The 14116-nt window shown below is 42.2% G+C and overlaps 1 protein-coding gene across 2 annotated transcripts in view; it reads left to right on the top strand.

Moving 5' to 3' along the window:
* Window positions 1-342: 342 nt before the first annotated feature.
* Window positions 343-14116, top strand: part of LOC140734791 (bcl-2 homologous antagonist/killer-like) — a 42593-nt gene continuing 28819 nt past the window's right edge. The window contains exons 1-4 of one of the 2 annotated variants that reach the window (XM_073059308.1): window positions 343-531; window positions 628-657; window positions 3381-3468; window positions 12437-12496. In XM_073059308.1, coding sequence (XP_072915409.1) covers window positions 3393-3468; window positions 12437-12496 — 136 coding nt within the window. In that variant the 5' untranslated portion in view covers window positions 343-531; window positions 628-657; window positions 3381-3392. The remainder of the gene's footprint in view (window positions 532-627; window positions 658-3380; window positions 3469-12436; window positions 12497-14116) is intronic. The other variant, XM_073059310.1, reaches the window with a different exon arrangement.

Below are 14116 nucleotides of genomic sequence, written 5' to 3'. Positions count from 1 at the left end.
CAGAGCCTAAGCGACACCCATCTATCTGCCAGTCTGCAGCACTTCCTTACGTGCTGGAAGACCAACAAGTTTCGGGAAGACCGAAAGGCGTACTTCACCCAGTTGATGACCTTCCAGCAGCACATGGTGTCTGTCTGGGCACGTGTCTTTGGAGAAAATGGTCCCCAAGAAAAGCAAAGAATGAGAAAAGGTTACACACACAATGCTGGAAGAACTCGGGAGGGGAATACACAGTCGCCGTTTCGGGCCGAGACCCTTCATTAGGGTGGAAAGGAAGATGCCATCGGCGTTGGTTCAGTCCATTTCCCCACATCACACTTCCTCAACACAGAGAGGCAGCAAGGGGCGAGGTGGAGACGCGCCGGGGAGTATATTTAAGCGCCCGGAGCAGGCTGGTAGCCAGTGAGCGTCGCGGGGCTGGTCTCCGCGGCTCCTCCCTGTGAAGCCAGGAGGTGACGTCGCTGTTTGCCCGGCTCAGGTGCATTGAGTGGAGAGGAGAGTTCGGAGCGAGTGGGTGAGAGTGACGCTGCTGTGAGTATCGTCTGCTTTCTGCTCGCAGGACAAGATCAGATCTCTCCCGAGTGTCCCACCGCTGTCTAACCTGTTGCTTTGCATTTTTCCCTCCAGGGCGGCCGTCGCTATCCCGACTGCAGAAGGGTAAGAGGCACGTTTCTGGAGGTGATCGGGGTGGGGGGAGAGAATGGCGGGGCGGGCGGAGCGCTGCCTTCAGCTCTGACTACAAAGAGCGGGCGCTGCCCGGCCATTTCAGGAGGGTGGGCTGGGTCAGGACTTTCCATAGCTCTTTCGCATCTTCAGTCGGCGCCCAGCCCCACCAAGCGGGGATCTAGTGGTGAGCCTGAGCCCATTCCAACAGAAAGTCACTGATGTGAATGAGCTGAGATTAGCAGCCCGCCCAGCCGGTGCAGATAGAGTTCCTGCGGTGTCATTCCACTCCGGACAGGCTTCATAGTGGTGTGATGCTTTCCTCCTATCCAATCGAGATGGGGATCCAATAATGTGAGCCCACTCATTCTCGGGACGAATCCTGTCATGCGATTTCCCCTTCTCTTCACCCTTCTAACAAACAACTATATCCAGCCCATACCCTATTGTTGGTGTTTGGTTGCCAGTAATGCGTTGCTGTGGGCGGAGCGTGTTGGAGACAGAGCTGTAAACAAGGTACCTGTAAGCCAGATGTTCCCATTCTGGGGTCTACAGCGTGCTAGGGGTCCATGGTGTAAAAAAAAAGTTGGGGAAGCCCTACTGTAAACAGTCTTGAAAAGAGCTTGTTGAAATTGCAGTTGGTATCAGTAGGTGTGCCCAGACACAGCCGGATTACAGGTTTCCAGGCTGATCACTGGCATTCAGACCCGAATTAGCCCCCATTGCTGAGAGCAGACCAGCATTGTTTAGCATGGTAAATTGTCATGTACTAAAGATATCTAGATATTCACCCTGCAGCCTCTGCGAGTTTTATAGGGGACTGGAATCCCAGACAAATGTCTTCTGAAACAAGAGCCGTTTCCTTTGAATTACAGGGAGGCAGGTAAATTCAGGGTCTGCACTCAAGCTCTTGGTATTCAATGTTTTGATTGCATAGAAGATGTTAAATATTCTTTAATTAAAATGTGATTAGTTGTCAGCCCTCGATGTAACCTCTGCCTATGCATTAATGAATCCAAAGGAAGAATTATGATGAAGGGTCTTGACCTGAAATTTCCCTCCATAGACTTCACCTGAACTTCTGAGTTCCTCCAGCATTTTGTGTGTGCTACTGGAAGACAATTTATTGATCTTTTGATTATGCAAATAAAGTCACACAATTAAATTGAATGCAGGTGGTAGCTAAGGGTTTCTGTAGGAACAGATTAATTGAAGTATGATGGTGATCTGTTGATTTTAAAAAAAAGAGCAGAACAATTTTATCAATTTTGCTTCTAACTTCCCCACCCTGCCCTTAAATTCACCTGATCCACTTCTGACAACTCCCTCTCCTTTCTTGATCTTTCAGGAGACAAACTGTCAATGGACATCTTTTATAACCTACTGATTCTTAAATATACCCCTTCCCACAATATCTCCTGTAAAAATGCTATTCCCTTTTCTCAGTTTCTTCACTTTTGCCGCATCTGCTTCCAGGATGCAACTTGCCATTCCAGGATATCTGACATGTCCTCCTCCCTTAAAGAATGGCCCTCCCTCTACAATTGATGCTACCCTCACTTGCTTCTCCTCCCTTTCCCGTATTTCCACGATCACCCCTTCTTCCCACTGCTGTAACAGTGATGGAGTCCCTCTTATCCTTACCTACCACCCCATCAGCCTCCACTCCACATCGAACACCATAACTTACACCGTCTCCACTAACATATCTTTACCTCCACCCCCTGGCTTTCTGCAGCGATTGCTACCCCCGTGATTCCCTCCCCACGAATCTCCCTCCAGGCACTTATCCATGCAGGCACCCTAAGTGCTACACCTGCCCATACAGCTCTTCCCTCACCTCCGTTCAGGGCCTCACCTTCTGGGTGAGGCAACATTTCACCTGTGAATTTCCAGGGGTTGTCTTTTGTGTCTGGTGCTCCCGAAGCGGCCTCCTCTGCCTTGGTGAGATCTGTCGTAAATTGGGGGAACCACTTTGTTGAGCACCCCTGCACGATCTGCCACATGCTGGACTTGCCGGTGGCCAAGCATTTTAATTCTGATTCGCATTCCTGTTCCAGCGTGTTCATCCATGGCCTCCTCGTGTGCTGAGACGAAGCCACGTTCAAGGTAGCGGAGCAACACCTCCATCAGGGTACCCTCCAATCTGATGGCATGAATATTGATATATCCTTCCAGTGTGCCAATTTTCCCCCTCTCCATTCCTCTAATCCCCACTCTGAAATTTCACTTCTTACTTCCCCTGGGTCCCCTCCTTCCCTTTCTCCTACTGTCCATTCTCCTCTCCTATCAAATTCTTTCTTCTCCAGCCCTTGACCTTTCCCACCCACCTGGCTTCACCTGTTCCCTTCCAGCTAGCCACTTTCCCCTCCCCCACCACTTCATTCTGACATCTTACCCCTTTCTTCTCAGTCCCGATGAAGGGCCTCGGCCCAAAACGCCGACTGTTTACTCTTTCCCATAGATGCTACCTGGCCAGCTGTGTTTCTCTAGCATTTTGTGTGTGTTGCACAGCATGTAGTTAGTTTTAGAATTGTTTTAATTACAGATAATTACAGTAGGTGATTTTATAGAAATTGGGATAAACAAAAACAATTGTCATTGTAAAAACACTGAACCTTATGTCAGTTCTTTTTTTTTTAAAAAAAGCACATTAAAACATACTTTTTTCTATACGGCTATCTTCTCTGAAATGTTGTGTTTCATCCTTTTTACAGAACTGCAACATCATGGCATCTGGAAAGAATCGTGAGTCATGCAGGTCATGTTCATCATATGAGAAAAAGACCAATGAGATTGATACAGGTTTGTTTCCATTCGATGTGAATAGATAGCTGGCGGGCATCTGAAGTTGACTTTTTGATGTGTACAAAGTAATTAAAATATCAGACTGTGATCCATCAAGGACTTCCATTACCAGAGTTTCAGGTCTGTCAGCAGTGGGAATGAGTACTGTTTTGCATGGCTCTAGATGCTGGATCAGACGTTCAAGCAGCATTTATGGAGAGAGATAAAGTTAATGTTTCTGTAATTCGCTTGCAATTCTTCCAATCTTGTACTGTACTCAGTGCTCTTAATGCAGTCTCCTCTGAACCGAAGAAACAAAATGCAATCTTAGCGACTACTTTAAAGAAAATCTCTGTTCAGTCCACAAAAGTTATTGGGAATTGCCTGTCATTTTAATTCTCCATTACATACATTGTAACCAGTTTATCTGTGGCTGCTCGTATACGTAAACGTGAGAAATAGCACATCACCTTCTGTCTGGGCACATTGAAGCCTTCAAGACTCAATATTGAATAGAACCATTTCAGATAATTCAGGTTTGTTTCAGAATTACTTATTTCTGCTACAAGAAATCCATTTGTAACATTAACCCAGCCTGCCATTGCATAACCTGCTGTGTGTGTCTCTTTGTCTTCTATCTCTTGTTTCACTTATTGATTTGGACCATAAGCTGTAGGAACAGAATTAGGCCATTTGGCTCATCAAGTCTGTTCCACCATTCCATCATGGCTGATTCATTACCCCTCTTAACCCCATTCTCCTGCCTTCTCCCCGTAACCTTTGACTCCCTGACCAATCAAGAACCTATCAATCTTTGCCTTAAATATGACCTGGCCTCCATTCCCTTCTGTGGCTATGAATTCCACAGGTTCACCACTGCTCTGGTTGAAGAAGTTCTTCTATTCTGAGCTCTGCCCTCTGGTCTTAGACTGGCCCACTATAGGACACATCCTCTCCACGTCCACTCCTTCTAGACCTTTCAATGTTCAATCAGTTTCAATGATCCCTCTCATTCTTCTAAACTTCAGCGATTATGGGCCCAGAGCCTACTGTGTTAACACTTTCATTCCCAGAAACATTCACGTGAACCTCCTCCGGACCCTCTGTCTAATGTTAGCTAGGTAAGGGGCATAAAATGCTCACGGTACTCCCAAGTGTGGTCTGATCAAGGTGTTTTAAAGCCTCCAAATTACATCCTTGCTTTTACATGCTAGTCCTCTCGAAATGAATGTTAACATGCATTTGCCTTCCTTACCACCGACTCAATCTGCAAGATAACCTTTAGCGAACCTTGCACAAGGACTCTTTGCACCTCTGATTTTTGACTTTTTTCCCCCATTTAGAAAATAGTCTACACCTTTATTCCTTCTATGAACGTGCATGACTATACACTTCCCTACATCATTTTCCATTTGCCACTTCTTTTCCCATTCTAATCTGTCTTAAGTCTTGCAGAGTCCCTGCTTCCTGAATACTAAATGCCCCTCCACTTATCGTCACATCATCTGCAAACTTGGCCACAAAGCCATCAATTCCGTCATCCAAATCATTGACATATAATGTGAAAAGAAGCGGTCCAATCACCAACCCCTGATGAACATGTCTAGCCATCAGCAGCCAACTAGAAGAGGCCCCCTTTGCTCCCACTCTATGCCTCCTCTGTCGGTCAGCCAATCTTCAGAATCGATATCAGCTTTATTATCACCGTCATGTGACGTGAAATTTGTTAACTTAGCAGCAGGAGTTCAATGCAATACATAATACAGAAGAAATTTTTAAAAATAATAATAAATAAATAAATCAATTACAGTATCTGTATATTGAATAGGTTAAAAACAGTGCAAAAACAGAAATACTGTATATTTTTAAAATAAAGTAAGGTAGTGTCCCAAAGGTTCAATGTCCATTTAGGAATCGGATGGCAGAGGGGAAGAAGCTGTTCCTGAATCGCTGAGTGTGTGCCTTCAGGCTTCTGTACCTCCTACCCGATGGTGACAGTGAGAAAAGGGCATGCCTTGGGTGCTGGAGGTCTTTAATAATGGATGCTGCTTTTCTGAGACACCGCTCCCTGAAGATGTCTGCTATCCATGCTAGTACCTTTCCTGTAATAACGTGGGCTCTTATCTTGTTAAGAAGCCTCATTTCTGGCACCTGGTCACAGGCCTTCTGAAAATCCAAATAACCAACATCCACTGATTCTGTTTTATCTACCCCGCTTGTTATTTCCTCAAAGAATTCCAATAGATTTGTCAGGCAAGATTTCCCCTTAGGGAAACCATGTTGACTTTCGCCTATTTTATTATGTGCCTCCAGGTGTACCAAAACCTCATCCTTAGTAGTAGACTCCAACATCTTCCCAACCACTGAAGTCAGGCTAATCGGTGTATAATTTCCATTTTTTTTCCCATGTTAAAGAGTGGAGTGACATTTGCAATTTTACACTCCTCTGGAACCATTCCAATGATTCATTACTCATGCCTCCACAATTTCTTCAGCTACCTCCTTCAGAACACTGGGGTGTAGTCCACCTGGTCCAGGCAACTTGTCTACTTCAGAGTTTTCAACTTCCCAATCACCTTCTCCATAGTAAAAGCAACTACACTCACTTCTGCCCCCGACACTCTTGAATTTCTGGCACTCTGCTAGTGTCTTCAACAGTGAAGATTGACACAGAATACTTAATACTATTTTTTTTGTCCCCCATTATTACTTCTCCAACATTAATTTCCAGCAGTTCAATATCTGCTCTCAATTCTTTTTTTACACTTTATACAGGTATATGACAAGAAAACTTATTGTATCCTCTTTGATATTATTGGCCAGCTTAATTTCATATTTCATCTTTTCTCTCCTTCTGGTCTTTTATAGTTGCCTTTAGTTGGGTTTTTAAAAGCATCCCAATCCTCTAACTTCCCACTTATTTTTGCTATATTCTATGCCCTCTCTCTTGCTTTTATGCTGCCTTTGACTTCACTTGTCAGCCATGGTTGTCTCACCCTCCCTTTAGAATGCTTTATCTTCCCTGTGATGTATCTATCCTGCGCATTCCGAATTGTTTCCAGAAACTTCAGTTATTACCATTCTGCCATCATCCCTGCTGGTGTCCCCTTCCAATCAACTTTGGCCAGATCCTCTCTCATCCTCGTCCAGGAGTCCCTAAAAGTTTACTCGATTGAACTCTAAATTGGGGCTCAACCCAACAAAGGTATTCCTTTTGTCCTATCTATCCCCTCCCCACCAACGTTTCCTCTATATTTTTACAGTTGCATTGTTCAATCATTGCTTTGAACAGGGAATTTTTACATGGCCTGAAAAATGAGCGACACTTTATATTAACATTGTATAAAAGAAAGTTTCAGCTGCTATGTGCAGGAACATTTCAATTACTATGCAGTCATGCACCTGTGCGGCTTAGAGGGAACAGTGCTCCCCATCCTCTTAGCATTTTAAAATTTATATTTTTTTCTCTCTATGATGAAGATTCTGCTCATAAAACATTAATTTTTCTTTCTCCTTACACTTTGCAAATTGACCTGCTGAATGTTTCCAACACTTTTTTGTTTTGTAGCTTTTGTTACATAAGAAGTGGTCTCGACCCAAAGTATCGACCATCCCCTTTGCCTTCTGAATGCTGCCTCTGAATCCTTTAGCATTTTATTGTGGCCTTTGGGTTTTATAAAGAGCAGTGTTTACTTTTATATGAGCTGACGTATTTTTCAGATAGGAATCGAATATTGAATCCTTGGACTTGCAAAACCTAGTGCCTGTGCCAGGATTTGGTTAACATTTGGTTTTTTTATTTGCATTAACTAATGCACTATGTTTTAAACACAACCTCATCTGTGGTGTGAGAGAAGCAAGTTCGAATACTTGTGATACACAAACTCAAGCCAAGTTATACTTAATGGTCATTTGTGATCTCAGGAGGACTGAAGTGGCCTTAGGGAGGGGTATCAGGGGAACTGACCACTCTTGGGCAACCAGGATCTCAATTCCCTGCAAGACATTGATGGTGAATGATGTGGTTTAATGTGCAACTGATGTATCAGGAAATACCCAATCAAATTTGCAAGTGATATGACTGGATATGCAGTCGCCGTTAGTATGTTTTGCACTTGCCAAGTCTGTTATCACAGACACAACACCGAGGTTAGATGTTAAATTTCTTGACTGTCATGTGTATATTATGTTGAATTTTGTTATTTTCAAAGGAGTTTAATAGTGCCACACGTCTAACTTAAAAGTAGAGTTTAATTTGAGTACAGAAATTAGGCTGAGGCTCTACTGTACAATGGGAACGTTGCTCTGACAGTCTTTAAATGAAATATTGAACTGAAGTAAGAATAGAAGGGTTGGAAGAACTCGGCTAGTGTGGAAAGAGAAACGAGTTAATGTTCTCTCCCTCAGAAATTGGAGGGGTGAGTAGGGGGAGTGTAGAGTTAATAATTTTCAAAGGATCGCAAGGGGTAGGAGTAAGGTGTAAGACAAAAGCCTAGAGATGGGTTGAGACAGATTGCAATATAAGGAGCAGGAGAACTGACCAATAACAAAGCATTGTACATAAACTGGGTTTGAAAGGAAATAAGTATGATGTTCACTTCTGGTTCTGACCCCATGCGTTTCCTCTGGGTACTCCCTCAGTCCAAAGGTAGTAACTTAATTGGTCATTATAAATTGTCCTGTGATTAGGTTAGGGTTAAATAGGCGGGTTGCAGCTCACTGGACTGGAAAGGCCTGTTCCTTGCTGAATCTCTAAATAAAATAAAAATACGGGGAACGATGAGCAACTACTTGACCTGAGACTGGATCATTCAGTCTCCGTTTAATTCCAGAAAGTTGCAAAGTGTCTGAATGGAAAGTGAGATGTCGTTGCTCTAGTTTACATTTGATCTCGGTACAGCTGTTGTTGGGGCTGCAGACGGACAAGTTATGTTGGAGTGGGAATTAATGTGATGTGCAGCAGGAAGCTGGGGATCACCCCTGTAGCTTGGGATAGGTGCTTCACAAAATGAATAGCCAATCTGCGTTTGGTTTGGATTTTGCTTCTGTTTTGAAGAGACAGCAAGAGCATTTGTCTTAGCATTACAGCAAATCTTTATCACACTTTTTTTGGACGGGTGTGAACTGTTACTTTCTTGCATAGTACATTAAATTTTCACTCCATTTAATGAAAAAATCAAATTGACTCACAATCTTCGCTTTGACATTATGAAAATCAAAGATTTGTCAGTTGCTTTTCTAGAAGGATGCAGTAATAAATTGGAAAATGCAGCTCTTATGGTAGAATTGGAGCTAGCAGCAATTTGAAATCTCTGGATTTACTTGTCCCCTTGACTAGTGATATTAAAAATATGAACAGTGAAAAGCATTAACTGATTTTAGTTCAACTGTATGTAATGCTTTAATTGTTTTGTAATTTGGTAAAGACAAAAGTAAAAACACATACATTTTGCAAAATGTGAAAGGAAGGTGCTGACTATTGCAAAAGAACTTGTTATCATTGGACTTGGATATAATGCTATCATAATGCATTTTATTTTACTAAAGCTGTTATGATAGCTGTATGTTCACTGGCTGGAGTGAATATATAATGACAAACTTCTGGGCTGGGGTTGGACGTGAAAAATTTGTTTAAAATGACACATGCAGTTTGGCACTAAAATGCCTGCCCTCCAATCATTTACATAATAAATCAGATAATATGAGATGAAAGAGACTTTGCAAGTGTGAGCTGGTGTTCAGCACTGTGTAAATTATGAGATTAAGATTTCTGAATGATGCTGATGCCCATCTGGTCATTAATATAATGATTTGTCATTTCTGATTATTTTTATTTCAGGAGCTCCTTCAAGATAGAATTGCATTTACAGGAATATTGTAGTGAGATCCAAAAGTGTTCATGTTCATAGGTTCATATTGTTTTGGAGGGATTGGTGGTACCAAGCATGCAATAATTTGATTGCTATTTAACTTCCTGTATATTTTATACCCTGATTTAGTCTCCTAGTTTTTGTTTTGGATGCATGTAAGTGGAAAGCCAGGGGTCTGAGCTCTGATTAGCACATACATTAAGTTCTAGCTATAGGCTGACCTATGTAATTGGTGTGTTTGCAGTATGAAGATAAATATCAATTAAGATTGTAGATAAAGAACCATTGGGGAAACATTGGTGGCCATGTGCTAAGCTGTCAGCATTTTCCAATGGGATGGTTCACGAGTTTGTTCCATCTCGGCATTTTCCTGGAGGTATGTGCCCAGTCTTTAAACAGTAGTGGAGGCTGAATTTGGAGCGTAAACTTCCAGCATTTCCTCATTATCTGTCAAAGAAATCTACCTGAATGTCCTGTATTTAATTACACAGCAAGAGCATTAACTGTGAAAGACAGAGGTAAACTTTGGACAATTTATATATCTTTTAATTTTTTTACTGTTCTTGAGGTACAAATTGCTTAACTTTTATTGGTATTTGAGCTTCAAGTCAAGTCAACTTTTATTGTCATTTTGACCATAACTGCTGGTACAGTGCATAGTAAAAATGAGACAATGATTTTCAGGACCATGGTATTACGTGACACAGTACAAAAACTAGACTGAACTACGTAATTAAAAAAAACAACAACACAGTAAAAGCTACACTAGACTACAGACCTACACTGGACTGCATAAAGTGCACAAAAACAGTGCAGGCATTACAATAAATAATAAACAGGACAATAGGGCAAGGTGTCAGTCCAGGCTTCGGGTATTGAGGAGTCTGATAGCTTGGGGGAAGAAACTGTTACATAGTCTGGTCGTGACAGCCTGAATGCTTCGGAGCCTTTTCCCAGATGGCAGGAGGGAGAAGAGATTGTATGAGGGGTGCATGGGGTCCTTCATAATGCTGTTTCCTTTGCGGATGCAGCGTGTAGTGTAAATGTCCGTGATGGTGGGAAGAGAGACCCTGATGATCTTCTCAGCTGACCTCACTATCCGCTGCAGGGTCTTGCGATCCGAGATGGTGCAATTTCCGAACCAGGCAGTGATGCAGTTGCTCAGGATGCTTCACAGTCCGTTTGCTGACTGAAAATGTTTTTGAGAGACAATAGTGTAGTGTAAGTTTGGGGACGTGGTTTAGATTTTCCAGACAAAGTGAGTTCAGGCTCTGTGTGTGGATCCATTCACACACTCGCAGGCCTGTTGCCATGCATGGTCTTGCTGGTAAAGATCGAGGCAGTTTCTGTGAGGAAAATCTGAGCCTACACCGTGCATCAAATTATTACAGTTATAATTGTGGTGATCATAACTTAATTATTCTCAACCTTACCAAAATCTGCTGAAGAAGGTGGCACCAGCAAACGATGTGACCAAAGGTGACGTCCTTCAGACAGTTCAAGAAGCTACTTCTTTTATTGCTTCCTCTTCCTTCAAATGTGATTCAGTTTCTGTTGGAGCCTGTGGCCTATGTATTGATGGTGTATTTCAGGCTGATTGAGCAATCTGGCGCTTCGTTGTCTCCGAGGGTCTCCAGTGAGGTTTCGAATAGAGTGTGCAGTCTGGAGGCCAAGAAGCTTGGAGATGAAGCGCAAGCCCGTGGTTGACAAGAAATGGATTTGATCTTGCCGGCTGAGGAGTTGATTCAGATCAATGAGGATGAGAGCGGAAGGCGAGTGGGTGTTCGGCACCGTCTGCCTGTGTGTGAGCTGCCTCTCTCTCCCTCTCGCTTGCTGTTGCCAGAGGAAGTTGCCTGCATGTGACTGGCCTCTCCCTCACTCTTGTTTATTGCTCTTGGAGGAGGGTGCTTGCATTTGACAGGTCTTTCTTTCTCTCCCTCTCGCTCGATGGTGCAGGAGTCTTGGGTCTTGAGCAAGGTTTAGTCATCACGGTTTGTGGTTGGACTCTGCAGTCCATGTTGTATGTGTTTCTGGTATCTAGCTTCTCCTCTTGTTGTGCTATTTTCTGTGATTTTGATCGGAGTGGAGTGGCTCTGTGACCTCCTGTCAACAAATGACACAGTGCTAAATTGTACTGAACTGACCATTCCTAGACTGTTTCAATAACTGTAGTTTTGATGTTCTATATTCTGTGTGCTTTTTGCTGTGTGAGCAACATGTTCTTTCTTTTTTGCGTGTTGGATGTTTGATGTTGTTTTTGAACAGGTTCCATGGTGTTTCTTTGTTCAGTGGCTGTCTGGGAAGAAAAATCTCAGGGTTGTATACTGCATGCGTACAGCACTGATAGTAAACATACTTTGAATCTTTCGAAATATTCTTCTATTACCTATCATTTTTAGGAAACTATTGTTTAAGGCATATGACTGTGAGGAATTGGAAATAAATATATTAATAACTTTTAAAGGAAATTATGTTTAAAAATAAAGATTTACAGAGCTATGGGTAAAGGGTAGGCAACTTATTGAGAAGTTTTTACCTTTTTTAAAAAACCCGGCACAGTTAGCTGAATGGAATCTTGTAACTACTTTTAAAGAGATTTCCAGCTGTGGAAAAAGTATGAGGAAACTACATCTCATGCGTGTTTGATATCAGCTGCAATCTGGTAGTCGGGCTCTTTCGTAGCAATAATATTTATGTTATGTGAACAATAGTTGGTGCTCAATGCATGCGTACAAATATTGTGCAGGGACTGATTGAAGAACCAGCAGTCAGCTCCTTTCCATTGGCCTTGTCTTGTTCTATGTGGCTTGAGGCAAGCACTGAAAATATACTGAGCGTAAAATCTACAGCTGTCTGGGAGCAAACAAATACTTTGAACCAGGACCTGGCAGTCATTAAACCTTTGACGGTTGGACTTCTCCAGGGGCTGTGTGCATCTGCCTACATTTGCATTGATATTCAAACAAACTTATAAATCGAACTCTGAGCCTTTGTTATACATCTGTTTACATTGTCTGGTTTAGTTATTAACCATAGACTTTCAGCCTACAGGTTTAATAAATATTATTCTGAGGCAGTCATAAATCTTGAATTTTATTATTATTTTTATTTCACAGTTGTATTTGTGTGCAGTACAGCTTTCTCTTCTGGAGCTTCATGCCATTATGCCACTACAGGTAGGGAGTAGACACAAGCCACATTCCTAGGCCATTGTCGGTGTTTTTCATGATAAGCCACCATGAAGTCTGGCAGCCTGATGATCCAAATTTCTTCTGAGTATCAATTGCATGAAACCGTTTTAATTTATTATATATACATAACAAGACACCTTTTAGTTAGGCACTTGAGGACAAACTTTAATGTAGAACTTGTCTAGCTTCAGTTGAAGTTGACAGCACCATAACAAATGGAATGCAAGGAATTATGATTAGAGATTTTGTTGTAAATGAATAACGTTTTTAATTATAAAAGAATTTCATTATTAATTTTCTAACATTCAGTCTTGACAAGCCAAACTGGATTTTGCTTATTAAGGCCATATAAATTTACCCTCTGCACTCAACATTTATTTCCTCTGTTTTCATCTGCCTGACCACAAAGGAACTGTCTTTTCAAACACTTGAGGCAGGCTCTGGAAAAGTCTGAAATTTCTCAATTTTTATTCACAGTGCCTGCATCAGTTCTCCTAATGCTTGATCCTGTTAATTTATGAATAAATGTTACGAACATGGTCTAATTAATTTCTAACTTGTTGACTGTAGTGTTATGAACTATAATAAATGCTCAAGGCCACAACAGGAGTTTAGCTAATCGAAAATCAAATGGCAGAGCACTAATAAACTTGCAGGTTCTCAAGACAGGCTTTTATTCTGAGGAGTGATGGTGTTCCTTTTCCTAAGAGCAGGCTGGGAGTTTTCACTGGCCTGCTTCCTGGATACAACATGTAAATTTCCTTGTGCCACAACAGGTGCAACCATCTCTCCTTGTCCCATGGAAATTCCCAAGAACAATTTCAACACTGTGTCCAAGAACATTGTTACCAACAGGGTCCCCAAAGGTGACCAGGAAAGAGGGAGTAAAGTAAACAGACTAGATGGGCCAAATGGCGTAAATCTGCTCCTATGTCTTATGGCTATAAGTGGCCTTTAACTCACTTTGGACTTGCAATATTCCAAAGACTTTTCATTCTGCTGTTGCTTCACACATTAGCACTGATGCATGAAGATGACATGGTAGAATGGTGTGCTAGTTAAGGTACTGGTCTGCCATTCATAACATAGAACATAGAAATATGCGGCACATTACAGGCGAAGGTGATGCTGAATCAGCATTATAGGAGGGAGAATAAAAATCTGGCTAAGTTGGTGCTACAACAATCTCTTATTCAATGTCAGTAAGACCAAGGAGCTGATTTTTTTAATTCAGGAGGAGGAAACCAGAGGTCCCTGAGTCAGTCCTCATCGGGGGATCAAAGGTGGAGAGGGTCAGCAACTTTAAATCCCATGGTGTTATTATTTTGGGAGATCTGTATTGGGTCCAACACTTAAGTGCAATTATAAAGGAAGCACGGCAGCAACTCTGCCTCCTTACGAGTTTATGAAGATTTGGCATGACCTCAAACTTTGACAAACTTCTGTAGCTGTGTGGTGGCGAGTATATTGATTGGCTGCACCACAGCCTGGTATGGAAACACCAGTGCCCTTGAATGGAAAATCCTACAAAAAGTAGTGGTTATGGCCCAGTCCATCATAGTAAAGCCCTCCCAACCACTGAGCACATCTACATGGGAGCTGTTG

Source organism: Hemitrygon akajei, chromosome 10, assembly GCF_048418815.1.
Source record: "Hemitrygon akajei chromosome 10, sHemAka1.3, whole genome shotgun sequence".
NCBI classification, from domain to species: Eukaryota; Metazoa; Chordata; class Chondrichthyes; order Myliobatiformes; family Dasyatidae; genus Hemitrygon; species Hemitrygon akajei.
The sequence above is the reverse complement of the archived record's forward strand: the minus strand, read 5'-3'. Positions and strand labels throughout refer to the sequence as shown.